The following is a 15,204-nucleotide window of genomic DNA, read 5'->3' on the forward strand; positions in this document are numbered from 1 at the left end:
TGCGTGCGCCAGCGGGCTGCTGGTGCGCCATCACCTGACCCGGGGCTGGTCTGTAGGCCTCGGCCACGCCCCCGAAACGCCGCGTCATTTGGGACACGCCCCCAACATGCCCCTTTTACAAAGCCCCGGGACTTACGCGCGTCCCGGGGCTCTGCGCGCGCCGGCAGCCTATGCAAAATAGGCGCGCGAGGGCCCTGCGCGCGACAATCCGGCCGGATTTACACACGCAGGGCATTTAAAATCCGCCCTTTTATGTAGACTAAAAAAAAAAAAGCAATAACATCTAAAATCTTAACAATAGATGTATTTAGCAATCAAATAATTCTTCAACAGAAACATAAGAATGTTGCAGGCTAATTTTAAAATTAGCATGCAAGTGCTCATACACATGCTTATAAGCGCATAAGTGGGGATACGCTGGAATTTTAAATCATATGCGCACTTGCTTGTGTATGATTTAAATTATGCCTACCGCACGTAACTATGCTGCTAATTTTAAGCCATTACTTGAGCAAAACTACGTCACGTATCTTCCTTAGGACTTTGCTGGCTTTAATGCGTGTATGTAAGCAAATTTTAAAAAATGCTCACGCAAGGGACATACCCAGTTTTTCTAATTACTCCACCAGTTTGCACAGTCAATCTCGAGGTCATCGAGACCTCTCTGTTTCTTCATCCTGCATATCTCCCAGTTGACCCAGACCTCTTAACTTGTGTAAGCTCTATAACGTGATTTCTGTAGACTTGCTCCCCATCAGAAGTAGCAGTAAATAATAAATATACATGGAATATTCTTGTGCTCAAGTGCAGTTTTATCAACAAAAACTAAATTTAAGATATTTCCAACTTTATATGTAGGAAAATGGATAGTTTGCTTGAAGCCAAGCACTGTCATGGCCACCACAAACTACACAACTCTAGGAGAATCAATAATGTCTAGAGAGAAATTTAAAATCACCTAACACTAAAAATTTACTGGATAAAATTTTTAGTGTCAACCAGAAATTCAATAATAGGTGACAAATTAGAATTAAAATAGCCAGGAGGATGATAGCAAATCAATAAATCTCAATCTCATGCAGCCAGGGTAGAAAATTGACAAATTCCTACAGTAGGCATTTGGCGCTTCATCTATCCGAGAGTTACACGATAAATAATCAGTGTGCCACTGCCTTTCATGTGTGTGTATGGGCACATGTGTGCTCATTTAAAATTAGCCTGAATGTATATATCTTCTTGTAAGCTCACAAATGTGAGAGGATCACATCAGTAAAACAAAAGAGGCAAACATATATTGTAAAACAAGTAATAGTACATAGGAAATAGTACATAAAAAAATGTGTTGACTGAAAGCAAAAATCAAAACTAAATATAGCTGCTAATTCAGCCCATATTAAACCTGTTCTAGGATAGAGGCAAGAATCACAGCAATCCTACCATCTAAAAAGGATTTCATCTTACTAAGTTCATAAATGACACATCTGCTGACAGACATTTTAATCATACATTTAGCAGGCTATCTAAGATAAAATCCCTGCTCCCTATCCCCAAAGCTAACATTTTTCATGCAACTGATGGAAAGATTTTCTTCTGCTTTGCATTCATTTGCAGACATCTGGAAATACCCAAATCTTCTGACCTATAAAGGAAACTTATCTATTACAAAAGAACGATCTCATAATAAAGATTTTTATTTGCTTCAGAAGCACATAAAATCAACAAAGTAGCTCAATCTTTCACACCTTCATTTCAGGGGAAATTGAAGCGGTAGCCAGAACATTTTTCTTTTTCCCTAAATGGCAAATGGAATATCTTGTTTAGATGGGGTAATGAATCTTCAAATGTACATAAAACTTCTCTCATATATTTCTTTATTAGTTCCCTAGGATCGATTAAAGGATCTGGAAAAGGTACAAATCCATGAATTTAAACTCCTCTATCTGTTTTCAAATAATTCAAACTTTCTATGAATAGCAAAACTATCCTTAGCAGAAACTGCTTTTAAACTCTTGAAAAGCCCAAGATTAAGATTCCAACTCCTTGATCTTCCCATCATGGCCAGAACTTTCAAAGGCAGAGATTTGTATTTTAATCGTTTCCAAAGACTGCTCAAAATAATCCATTCTTTTACTGGCTGTTAGCTCAAGATTCATTACCATCTGCCAAATATCCTCAAGACTGAAGATCTGAATGTCTGAAGTAACAAGGCATCAGGGGAACTTCTGGAGACTGGAGAATCAATAGAGATGTGAATCGTGTGCTCGATCGTCTTAACGATCGATTTCGGCTGGGGGGGGGAGGGAATCGGATCGTCGCGGTTTTGTTTTTTTAAATATCGTGTAAATCGTAAATCGGGGGAGGGCGGGAAAACCGGCACACTAAAACATCCCTAAAACCCACCCCGACCCTTTAAAATAAATCCCCCACCCTCCCGAACCCCCCCAAAATGCCTTAAATTACCTGGTGTCCAGAGGGGGGGTCCCGGTGTGATCTTTTACTCTTGGGCTTCCGGTGCGTTGTAGAAATGGCGCCGGCGCTACCTTTTCCCTGTCATATGACAGGGCAAAGGTAGCGCCGGTGCCATTTTGTTTTTTTGTCCCCCGACGTCAGGAGCGTAGGAGATCGCTCCCGGACCCCTGCTGGACCCCCAGGGACTTTTGGCCAGCTTGGGGGGGCCTCCTGACCCCCACAAGACTTGCCAAAAGTCCAGCAGGGGTTCGGGAACGACCTCCTCCACTCGAATCATTTTGCCGTACAAAATGGCGCCTGCCATACAGCGTATGGCCGGCGCCGTTTTGTACGGCAAAACGACGTCAGGAGCATAGGAGATCGCTCCCGGAACCCCACTGGACCCCCAGGGACTTTTGGCAAGTCTTGTGGGGGTCAGGAGGCCCCCCCAAGCTGGCCAAAAGTCCCTGGGGGTCCAGCGGGGTTCCGGGAGCGATCTCCTACGCTCCTGACGTTGGGGGACAAAAAACAAAATGGCGCCGGCGCTACCTTTGCACCGGAGGCTCGAGAGTAAAAGATCACACCGGGGACCCCCCACCCCACTGGACCCCAGGTAATTTAAGGTATTTTGGGGGGGTTCGGGAGGGTGGGGGATTTATTTTAAAGGGTCGGGGTGGGTTTTAGGGTTGTTTTAGTGTGCCGGTTTTCCCGCCCTCCCCCTTCCCCTCCCCCTTCCCCCGATTTACGATTTTTGACGATAAATCGGGGGAATTCCTATTAAATATCGCCTCTAATGATTTTTGATGATTTAAAATATATCGGACGATATTTTAAATCGTCAAAAAACGATTCACATCCCTAAGAATCAATATTGTTTTCTTGAGCTCCCTTCTTGCTGCTAAAAGCAGAGGGGGTGTTCACCTCCCAAAAATCATTTCCATTGCTCCTCCTGTGCTTTCTGATTGTTTAAAAACTATTATTGCCTGGATGAGTGTGAATAAATTATCTTTAAATATCAAAAAATTGATTCTTTGTTGGTGCATCTTTCTACCAGTATTGCAAATTTGTCTGCTTTTACATTTGATGATGTCACAATATTAATATTGTTGCGACCGTCACTTCCCGACGGCTTCACTCCGCCTACCTTTCCTTTTTTGTGGCTCCTCCTGCTCTTCATGGATGCCTGGCCGCCGTGGCATCTGCCTGCCGCCTCTCCGGCATCCCCAGACCGGCTTGGGGGCTGCCTCCCGCCATGTCTGCGCCGCGAGGCCCTCATTCTTATTTCCTGATTGGCGCATTCCTCAGGGGCATCCCCCTGTGATGACGTCACGCTGCCCGGATATTTAAGCCTACAGTTTATTGCTAGCCATTGAGTTAGCAAGGGTGATTCTTACGGATGGGATTCGCTCTCCATACCCAGCTACTCTGCCTTCCAACTTCCATTGGACTCTTTCTGCTAACGGGGTACCCGCTCCTCGGGGGCCTCTTTTGCTTCTTTCAGGTCATTATCAGGTAACCGGTACTCGCTCCTCTAGGGTCCATGTTCCCTGACCCGCTGCCTGCTTCTATCTCCTCTTCTACTTGGAAGAATTCGCTACAGACACCATCAGTGAGTACTACTATCATCCACTCCTCACAACTGTCTCCTGGAACCAGGTACTCGCTCTTCTAGGGCCTGCCTCCGTTCCAGCGCCATTGCCATCTCCTACATGGAACCTCTGTGTGAGTACTTTGCCAATGAGTCTCCCTGCTCCCAGGGATCTGGTACTCGCTCCTCAAGGGCCAGCTCTCCCATTCTCTGGGCTTCTCCAAATTTGGGACTCTGTGAATGTTCTATTGTACTCACTTTCTCAGTTTTCTCCACTACGCACTGCTACCGGAGAACTATCTATGTTTGTGTGTCCAGAGCTGAGCCTGACCTGTGGCCCCTCACGGGACTCCCCCCGTGGGCGTGGTCAGCTGCCACAGTGTCCAAGGTTCCACCCAAACCTCACTAACTATAACAAATATCTCCTGACTTATGTTATCGCTGCATTGTTTTCGATTAATATTTAATTAAAATTGCAGATTAAAGCTGTCCCTAAAACTGCGTTCTTTATGACTTGAGTCAAGCCTATTTTAGTGCAACAGATTTCTGCACATTTGTTCAGGCTATAGTTCTTTCACACTTTGATTGTTGTGATGCGCTTTATCTAGAATTGCCTATACTTAATATGCTTCAACTAATACAGAATGCTGCAGTTAGCATCATTACTGGTGTTTCATATTTTGGAATATATTACTCCCAGCGTGCTTGCTCTATATTGCCAGTATCATGGCAAATCTAGTTTAAGATCATTTTGCTTATTTTTAAAATTTTTGCCTATATTCTTTTCTTGTATAATCCTTTAGATTATAAAATTGGATGTTCTGTCTTTTAACATTTATCGATCAGTTGAAATTAGGGAATGTGCTTTTGTGATTGCTGCACCTACTTTGTGGCATTCTCAGCCAGTAGAACTTAAGGGGTAGATTTTCAAAGGGTTACGCGCGTAACCCCCGAAAACCTACACCTGCGCGCGACGAACCTATTTTGCATAGGCTCAGTGGCGCGCGCAAGCCCCGGGCTGCATGTATGTCCCGGGGCTTTAAAAAATGGGCGGTCCGTGGGCGTGGCTGAGGTGTGGGCGGCGGGGCGGGGGCGTGGCGGTGGTCTGGGGGCGGGCCAGAAACCTCCTGCACAGCGGCCTGTGCCGGGGGATGGTGAACCGGCGCGCGCAAGTTACGCCAGAGGCAGGCGTAACTCAATGAAATAAGGTAGGGGGGATTTAGGTAGGGCTGGGGGGGTGGGTTAGATAGGGGAGAGGAAGGAAAGGTGGGGGGGACCAAAAAAGTTCCCTCCAAGGCCGCTCCGATTTCGGAGCGGCCTTGGAGGGAACGGGGAAAGCTATCGCGCCGACCCTGGATTTTATAACATGCGCACGGCAGCGCGTGCATGTTATAAAATTGGGCGTAGATTTGTTCACCAGGGTTACGCGAACAAATCTACGCCCGCGCGTATTTTTTAAGATCTGGCCCTAAATGTTCTACCTGCTATTTTTTAGAAACAGGTGAAAATGTATTTATTTTCTCAAGCTTATCTATCTTGAGTACTAATATTGTTTTATTTGTATTTTGTTTTGGTTTTGAACTGTTGTTTGTGTTGTATTTGCATGTTTTGTACTCCACAAGATCTTTTTTGGATTGCCGAACTAGAAATGATAGATTAATAAATAAGTAATTGGATACAACAGTTATCCCAATATCACCTTCAGTAGATATAATCAATTGGCAAACATAATTTTAAGTCATTTGTAAACTAAAAAACTACAGGATTTATAACTGTGTTTGCCAATTGATAATTGTCCAGTCGTTGATGATGCCAACATAGTCTCACACGCATTTTTTAAACAAAAAGTCTTAACATACAGATTAGTTGGTGGTTTTGAATCACATAACGAAGGTTTCCTTTTCCACTTTTTTGATGTATCTTCAGTGTAGGTATTCACTTCTTCTTCAAGTTTATTTGATTGAAGACTATATTTATTTATTCCACAAGTGGCCTCAGCATGGATTAATAAACAAGTTTTTATTCAATAGTTACAGTACATTGGTTGAAGGTTATTTACATTCACAGTTGAATTAAATTTACCATGGATAGCATGAGAGCCAAGGGTGTAAAGCTTAATAATCCTTAATTGACAGTTCAAGTCGATAGGTTGGAAAGACTGAGTGCCTCTGCTGTGGGACTCTACGGGAAGGAGTGATCAAAGAGCTATGCCAGGGGTTGGGAACCTTTTTGGCTGAGAGAGCCATGAACGCCACATATTTTAAAATGTAATTCCGTGAGAGCCATACTAACTACAACCCCCCACCCTCCTGACTCCCCCAAGACCTACCAAATTAATTTACTACAACCCCCTACTCTCCTGACGCCCCCAAGACCTGCCAAATTAATTTACTACAACCCCCCATCCTCCTAACCCCCCCCCCCCCCCAAGACCTGCCAAAAGTCCCTGGTGATCCAGCGAGGGTCCAGGGCTCGCAGACAAATCTTTAATAAAAAAGTAAAAATCTAACAAAACCCCCACCCTCCTGACGCCCCCCAAGACCTCCAAAATTAATTTACTACAACCCCCCCCCAAGACCTGCCAAAAGTCCTTGGGGGTCCAGGAGCGATCTCCTGGACTTAGGCTATCGGCTGCCAGTAGTCAAAATGGCGCCGACGGCCCTTTGCCCTCACTATGTCACTGGGGTTGACCAATGGCGGCGGTAGCCCCTGTGACATAGTAAGGGCAAAGGGCCATCGACGCCATTTTGATTACTGGCAGCCGACGGCCCTTTGCCTTTACTATGTCACAGGGGCTACCGCCCCTATTGGTCGACCCCAGTGACATAGTGAGGGCAAAGGGCCGTTGGCGCCATTTTGACTACTGGCAGCCGACAGCCCAAGTCCAGGAGATCGCTCCCAGACCGCTCCTGGACCCCCGCTGGACCACCAGGGACTTTTGGCAGGTCTTGGGGGGGTCAGGAGGGTGGGGGTTGTAGTAAATTAATTTTGGAGGTCTTGAGGGGCGTCAGGAGGGTGGGGGATTTTGTTAGATTTTTACTTTTTTTATTAAAGATTTGTCTGCGAGCCAGATGCAGCCATCAAAAGAGCCATAGGTTCCTGACCCCTGAGCTATGCCTTAGTTTTTTTCCTGAAAGTGAGGTAATATGGTTTGAGGCATACAGGGAGCAGTACCTACCTATATATATAGTATAGATGGCCTGCATCTGTCTGAGAGAGGCAGTAGAATCCTAATTAATATCATGAGAAGATTTGTGCTTCTCTTCTAGCTTCTGGATGACACAGAACACCTAGGGAAAAAAATGGTCCAATACCAGGTTAAAACTCCTCCAAAACCATGTTCTGAGCCAATTGTAAGGAAACCTCTATGGTTACCAAAACTGGGGGGGTGGGGGGGGGAGTCAGAACCAGACCTGGGCACAGAAGGCCGCTGAGGAAAAACTGAGGGACACATGGAAGCGGAGCCAACAAGGTAACCATTCCCGCCAGAATCAGTGCACCTGAAGTTTCTTCACTGATACAATGGCCCTCAAGGCTTTTCCTGATGCTGAGTTTGGATGACTGTTCATAGTCCCTGGATGACCACTTTAGTGATGGTATCAGCACCCATCTCTGTCAAGGGTGTGAGTTGCAAGTGTCTTTATACTTCCTGAGCCTGGTGACCTTACAATAAACAGTCTGGATCTCTAAAGGCTAGAGAACAGAAATGAGAAAAGCATTCATGGGGTAAATTTCTGGTGCAGCGGTTACTACTCTTAGCAGAAGGCATGAAGATTGCTACCCTTAACCAATAAGCCTTGATGCTTTTAATAAAACAGCAACATTGCTCCCCACTTCAACGGCAGAGGGAACAGGGGAATTGGATTCAGACAAACACCAAGAGGGCTCCGACTTCTCCAGTCTGGGATACTGGTACGCAGACCTAAGTGAAAAAGCACAGGACTGCTGCTATGGCCAAGTCCATAAGCAAAGCTGTCAAGCAGCACTGTCTGAATTTTCAAGAAAGCTAATCACCCAGTAAAAAAATGTTGCTGGTTGCAGTTTTTTATGAGTTATCATAAGGCTTGGGAATAACTGCATGGAGCGGTAGTTACTACCCTTAAGAGAAACATGAGAGTAATCTGCACAGAGTGATAGTAACTATCTTAAGAAGCTTGCTGGGCAGACTGGATGGACCATTTGGTCCTTTTCTGTTGTCATTTCTGCATTTCTCTGTTTCTGTGCTCCTGTCTTTCCCCCCTTGTATATAAGTAGCTTCACTTTCCTGGGTGCCACTTCAGTGCTATTAACAGCAGTGTAAATTTGTTTTCAGTTCTATTTTATGTGTAGACCGAATGTGTGTCCATTTTATTGTATATGTTCCCCTGTAATATGCCTAGAACAGAAGTCTCACATAAATGCAAAATTAAGGGATCCAAAATAGCTGAAAATAATAAAATATAAAAGTACAAGGGATTCAGCTCGAAAGAAGCAAGGGAATGTTTGTGAAAACTCTGGGGAAACCTCATATAGTGCCACTAGAGGCTACAAACTGATATAAACAGCTCTAGAAGCGCTAGGGCTTTTGAATCATTGGAATCCCAGAGAGGATGATTTTTGCAAAGCTATCATATGCATAGGTATAGAGAACCCGCTTGGGACCTTATGTTTTCTATGTTACCAGTCCTGTAGAGTTACAGTCAGACCATGCCGGGTTTTTTTCATAGAATAACTTATGCGATCTGCACGCAGTCCGACATTGCAATGTTTCGGGAGATCCTTCTTCAGGGAAACAAAAACTGCTAGATGCCGGCAGATACGACTGGTATATGACCTATGGTAAAAATAACAAACGACCCTTTTTGAAAAATGTGCCACATCTTCTGTTTGCCTGCCTTTGATAAAGATGGTTTGCACAGGTTGGTATTTCTGTATATTTCTGTGTAGAATTTTCTTTTTCATTAATATTCTAACAGTACTGCTGATATATTTTGGTACTATTGTCTTTTTGAAGCTTTCTTTACAGTGCCAAACTTTTCCTCAACCCCCTATCAAACAAGGCCACTTAAGTGTTTTTCAGATCCTGTCAAGATACAAAGAATATATCAAATCAAGGTATTATAATTATCAACAACGGAGATTATATTTTCTTTATAGAGCTGTTGCCACATTAAGAACATAAGACGTGCCATGCTGGGTCAGACCAAAGATCCAGTGAGCCCAGCATCCTGTCTCCAGCAGTGGCCAGACTGGGTCATAAGGAAGTACCCACAGATCCCAAAGAGTAGATCCCTTGTTGCTCACGCCTAGGGATAAGCCGTAGCTTTCTCCAAGACCATTTGGCTAATAACTGTTTATGGACTTTTCATTCAGGAACTTGATCAGACCCCTTTTAAACCCAGCTAGCTTGAAAAACAATAATTCGTACTATCATAATTTCATGCTGATAACTTTAATATTTTACATGTTAATTTTTTTTACAGGGTTCAGTTCCCTCTTTTAGCAAAGAAACCACAGCTGTTACTGAGCTGTCTTCACAATACCTGAATTATGCGGATTTTGTTCACCTTTCTGGCACAGGAAGCACTCTTAATGACTCTGAAGTTGCAGTGCACTATTTGTGCTCCAGCCCTTGCATTGTCAGCATTGAAGTTGTGGCTTCATCAGAATCCAGAACTGGAATTTCAGTCTTCAAGAAGAGATGGAAGAGTGAAAGGCACCTAAATGTGAGCAGATCTCGAAGAGTGGTTTTAAAGTTTCCAAGTATTATGGTTTACAGAGATGACTATTTTATTAAGCACTCTATCATCTTGCAGTCTGTTTTGTAAAAGCCAGGATCATTCACAAGGTTGTTGAAGAGCAAAGTTCCAGAGAAAATGAAAAGGCACACAGTGTTGCAGAGGCCGTTGCCATCTTAAGAACAGTTACACCCTTCAAACGTCCTTTCAAAGATCACAAAAAGTGTCTTGCATGGAACATTGAGTTTATGTGGAGACTAAAAGCAAACAGAATACCTCAGTGCTCTTATGAAAATGGTAAGTTGGTTTACTGTGGATCTCGTGTTGCCCTATCACTGATATTTCTAGCTTCAGGAAATCATTTTTGTATTCTTCCTTGAATGTAGTACACTAGAGTGGCCCGTTATGGTTTATAGTTCGGTTTTTATCTGCATGTTTGTATTACTATTTTATGGTCACTTTTTTTTTATTTTGAATTTGGTGAGGGTCTGTCCATGTTCTGCATGTGTGATTGAGCCTAAGTATTGCCGTTTCTATGTAGGGATCTATTGAAGCCTGGTTTGTTCTGTTTTCCTAGTAGAAGATATATTGGTGTTTTTAGGTGCCTGGTGTAATATTTGCAGGGTCACCTTTGCATAGGGTTGTAACTGTTTGAGTGCTGGCAGTTAGTGCTGGTTTGGAATGGGAGGTTTATTATATTGTAATTTAGTTTGATCAAAGCTTTCTGAGGATCAAGTCAACACCCAACATGCTACAATAGATCTAATTCCATATGTGCTACAAGGGTCTTTTGGGCTTTTATGCAGGGTTTTCTGGTTGCCAACACAGCTAGGCATGTAGGTAAAATATACTTGCTGTTGTGATATTTTTACTTCAAAAGAGTGTGTTTTTTCATGTAAAATCTGTTATAAATGAATAATTTTGAAATTGTGTGTAGAGAGCGCTGTGATAGGGGGGAAGGCTGGGCACAAAGCTGTAAGATTCACTTAGGGTGCCTAATACACTTACAATGACTGTGATTAGTAAAAGAATACACATTTAAATGTTTAAAAAAAAAACACAGAATGAGGAGGAGCTAGCCCAGTAATTGTTTGCATAGGGTGCAGAGAAGTTAGCTCTGGCTGTGCATGGTGACGCACCCTGTGGTGATGCGCTGGCAGGGTTCCCAACTCTCTCCAATGAAGAGACCCCCGCGCAGTGGTGCCGTGTGGTGATGCGCTGGCAGATAATGGGAGGAGAAAGGGGGACTGGCAGGGGGAGACGTGCTTTCGCCCCCTGGCGAAGACCCTCGCTACACCTCTGCTTGTTATCTCTCTGTTTCTCTTTTTCTATTCTGTCTGCATACTTTGGGGCCGATACAATACATTTTGCGGAAAGCGGGTGCTGACTTTTCAGCGCCCGCTTTCTTAGCGCATGCATGGCGCCCACAAGGGGGCGCCATGCGATATGCAAATTAGGGGGTCACGCTAGCAAGGAGGCACTAGGGTCACTTGCTCGACCTTAGCGCCTCCTTGCTAACGCGACCCCGCGGCGGCTGCCGGATATGAAGACAAACGCTGGTAAACTTGGCATCGGTTTTCATAACCGGCCGTCTGCCAGTAATGAAAACAGACACCAAGTTTATCCAGGCAGGCGTTAATATCTGAGCGATAAATGTGCTTCTCAGATGCACATTTATTTTTTGGAATATGGAGTGAATAAGTAATAGCCTCATTCACATGCATTTACATGTGATGAGCGCTAACTCATTCACTCCGCGTCAGATGCACGTTAAATAGGCGCTAATCCCCCCTATTGCATTAGGGGGTGGATTAGCACCTATTTAACCTGCATCCGACAGCAGGTTAAACAGTGCACTCGTGTGAGCGCACTGTATTGCATCGGCCCCTTTGTTCCTTCTAAGGTACATTATGGGCTTCCCTATCTCTCCAAAAACTGCCTGGTTTAAACCCAGACTTAACAAAGTAGGGAAGTTCCATAGGTTAGTTTGGACTTCAGTAATTTTTATTCTGCAGCAATTGGCTAGGTTGAATGCCTGCAAATGAGACCCTGGGATTGGCTACAGACAAATATTTAATTAAAATATCATCTCCCCTGATGAAATGATGTCGCCCTTTTATTGGCTTGGGAATGGAAGAGGAGAGAATGATGAGGTGAAAAGGAAAGAGTGGGAGAGGCTCCAAGAAAAGAGGGAATGCACCCCCACTTTTATTGCCCCACTTCAAACTTTGCTTCTCATGTAGGGTTGCCAACTGTCCTAACGTTTTCTGGATTGCATACATTTTTGGATCTTTGGATGCTACTCTGTATTCAGTATGACGGCGACTTTTAAACAGGCGCGCGGGCACACGTGTGCACGTTCATCAGCCTGCGCCCAGGGGTGCAGCCGTTTTATAACAGTCGCACATATATGTGCAAGCTATAAAATAGCCTGACCACACGCACATGTGCACGCAATTTTAAGTGGACGTGCGTGCAAATCCCACTTCTACCCCGTAAGTGGAGAATTTTCAAAGACACGTGCAATGATGTCATTGCCAGTTTTCCCAGTTCATTCCCAGTTCGCCCAGTTAAGGGATAGGACTTCCAAACCCCCATAGTTTAATAGCCCTCCTTCCCTCCTGTTAGCCCTGACCCTTAAAAAGCTGCTGATCTGTTAAGTTTTTTTTGTTTTATGACTTACGCGGCAAGGGACTCCAGTGCCCACTCGTATGCATAAGTATTTACATGCAAATCCAGGAACGCCCATGCCCCGCCCTGACTACGCCCACACCCTGCCCCTTTTTTTGGAACTTTTCATTTGTGTGTGCAGCGGGAGATATGCATGTACTCGGGCAGCTTTTAAAATCCGCTCGGTGCGCACCAGCCCGACACATTCATGTATCTCCTCGTTTTGGCACACATCAGGCTTTTAAAATTCATCTTTATGTGCTGGATATGTTTATTTTGTCACTTATATAGATTTCAGTTAACGATTTAATCAGAGGCCTAAACAATTTTATAAAACAGTAGTTTGGCCCCTGGGCTGATAAAAGCAAACCTTTTTGGGGACTAAAGAACCTTGAGAACTAGTGGTCGTGTTATCAGACTCCAGAGGGGTAGATGCAGCAGTAACATCAGAAAATATTTCTTCACGCAAACTGTGGTGGATGCATGGGACCTCCCAATGGAAGTGATCGAGACAAAAGCAATAGTGGTTCACAAAAGCCTGGGATAATGATAGAGGATCATTAATGCAAAGAAGGGAAGGGAAAAGTCAGAGATCAACCAAGATCTATGGCACCGTAGCAGGAAGTGAACTAGATGGGTCCTTATCTCATATTATATGTTTCTGTATTTTTCTATTAGTGGAAAGTGGGTTTATGCGTGTGCATAAACCCCTTCAGCGAAGATATTAAATAGCATCTCCAAGTGTTCAGAAATTTGATGGTTAAAAGTTGACAGCCCTATTTCTATGATATGGTTAATAAGGCATCATTATTTGCTTTTATCACTTGAAGTGACACATTGGAATCTATTCATTAAGTAGTGCAACATATTGCATGAAATTGAGTGATACAAAAAGAAAGATTAGGTTGCACTAAAAACAGGCATTTTTACCTTATTCATTAAGAATTAGCTCTTCAGGAATAGCATGTCTAAGGCTTTTCATTTGTTTACCAAATGGTAATACATTTTACAGTGGCTCATGAGAACTGCATTGCAGTCCTATACATGCATACACTGGTATTGGGATAGCATCCAAATATAGGCACTCTTAGGATTCTTTACTATCATGGTTGAGAAAATGGTATAGTAAATCCGTGGGGTGAATGCTTCACTGGAGAAGGCTGACCAGGCTTCTTTAGATGTTAAAAGTCCCTTTTGGCACAGGCCTAGGATTTACTTTAGGGGAACCCACTATAACTTCACTGATGGAGAAACTCTCAGACAGGTAATAACAGGATGAGTCAAAAATAATGGTTCCAACACGGTCTCTTTTATTTACAGAAGTAGAGATATTTATAGCGTTCACATCCACAGGTACATCTCAGTAAAGTTAGGACATCCATAACTACTAGAAAACAGTTGCAGCACAAACTCCAGTTCATTTTTCCAGCTAAGTTCGGGACAGCCACATCGATGGCAGGATTAAAAAATTCCCGCTTGCTGAAAACCTGTCAGTTATCTGGATAAGTAATTAGCTGGGTAAACATTTGCCATCCAACCCAGAGGCATTTCAGGGGCAGAGCTTAGTTATCTGGCTTACATTAGATGGATATCACTGATTTTCAATGTTATCCAGCTAAGTTCACTGGATAACTTTAGGACTTCATGAAAGCAGTTAACAAAAGTTAGCTGGATATATTCATCTGGCTGACTTCCTAATAGGTCAATATATTCAGTGGTGCCCTGCGCCATTGGATATCTGGTATAAGTTAGCTGGATAAGTTTATCTGTCTAAGTTATGTGTTTCACGCCCAGCATTTCACTACATTTTTGTCTCCTATAGGAGACAAAAATGCCGAGTCCAGACTCACATTAAAATCATGATATATTGCAGTCGGTTAGGCTGAAGTCCCTATGCCCATGAGCTAATGTAACGTCCCTTAATTTCCTTTTCTGGGATTCCCAGACATATCACATCAATTATCATCATAAAAGTTCTGAAGTTACTCAGCCCTTCATGTGTAATATCTGGTAAACCTTCTTGAAGGAAGAACTTTCTCGAAAAGTCATCTGTGTATTCCTCCTAGGGGCTTTTGTCATAGGCCCAAACTGTAGGAAGAAGGAAAGGAGCTGGAACTCTCCATGATGAAACAAGAGCTCAGCACAGCTGGTACTGACTCTTCAGCCTGTATACTGGACACAGAAGCAATGATTTATAATATTCAGAGATCTTATCAGACACACGCATACACAAATCAGGAGACTCGTAAGATGACTAGCAAAGGCTTCAAGACGCTTAGTTATGCTGTATAAGCAGGGTCGCCAAAACAATTCAGAGCATCTGGCAATATTGTGACAAGGTTACAGTTACACATGGCTGACCACAATTTTTCCTACCCATGTAAAATAAACAGTGCAATCAAATAATTAGCATGCAGGCGTCAGTAACGTATAAGAAGGTTTCCACAGAAAAAGAAATGTAAGGAAAACAGGCCATGATATGAAGTTGGAACGAGACGCTCAAACGAAATATGAGGAAATATTTCTTTACTGAGAGGTAGAAGAAACCAAAGCCATGACAGAATATAAAAGTGCTTGGAATAGATACAGAGGCCAGTGGAAAGACTAGGGGCGAGTAGAGGTTGATGAAAATAAATGAATGTCTAGGTTTTGCTTTAAGAATGGAAATGTATATGTATATCTAAAAAAGGGGAGATAGCAAAACTGACTTAGCTCGAGTGATCTCCTGCAGGCAGTTAAGCTTGTACAGCTGAGAGCTGGGAGAAATCCTTAGCTGAGATA

At 43.4% G+C, this 15,204-nt stretch overlaps 1 protein-coding gene across 1 annotated transcript in view; it reads left to right on the forward strand.

Moving 5' to 3' along the window:
- Nucleotides 1-15,204, forward strand: part of SEL1L3 (SEL1L family member 3) — a 185,227-nt gene that overhangs the window by 17,496 nt on the left and 152,527 nt on the right. The window contains 2 exon segments of the mRNA XM_029589818.1: nt 9,499-9,835; nt 9,838-10,050. Coding sequence (XP_029445678.1) covers nt 9,499-9,835; nt 9,838-10,050 — 550 coding nt within the window.

This window comes from Rhinatrema bivittatum, chromosome 1, assembly GCF_901001135.1.
Source record: "Rhinatrema bivittatum chromosome 1, aRhiBiv1.1, whole genome shotgun sequence".
Lineage (NCBI taxonomy): Eukaryota > Metazoa > Chordata > Amphibia > Gymnophiona > Rhinatrematidae > Rhinatrema > Rhinatrema bivittatum.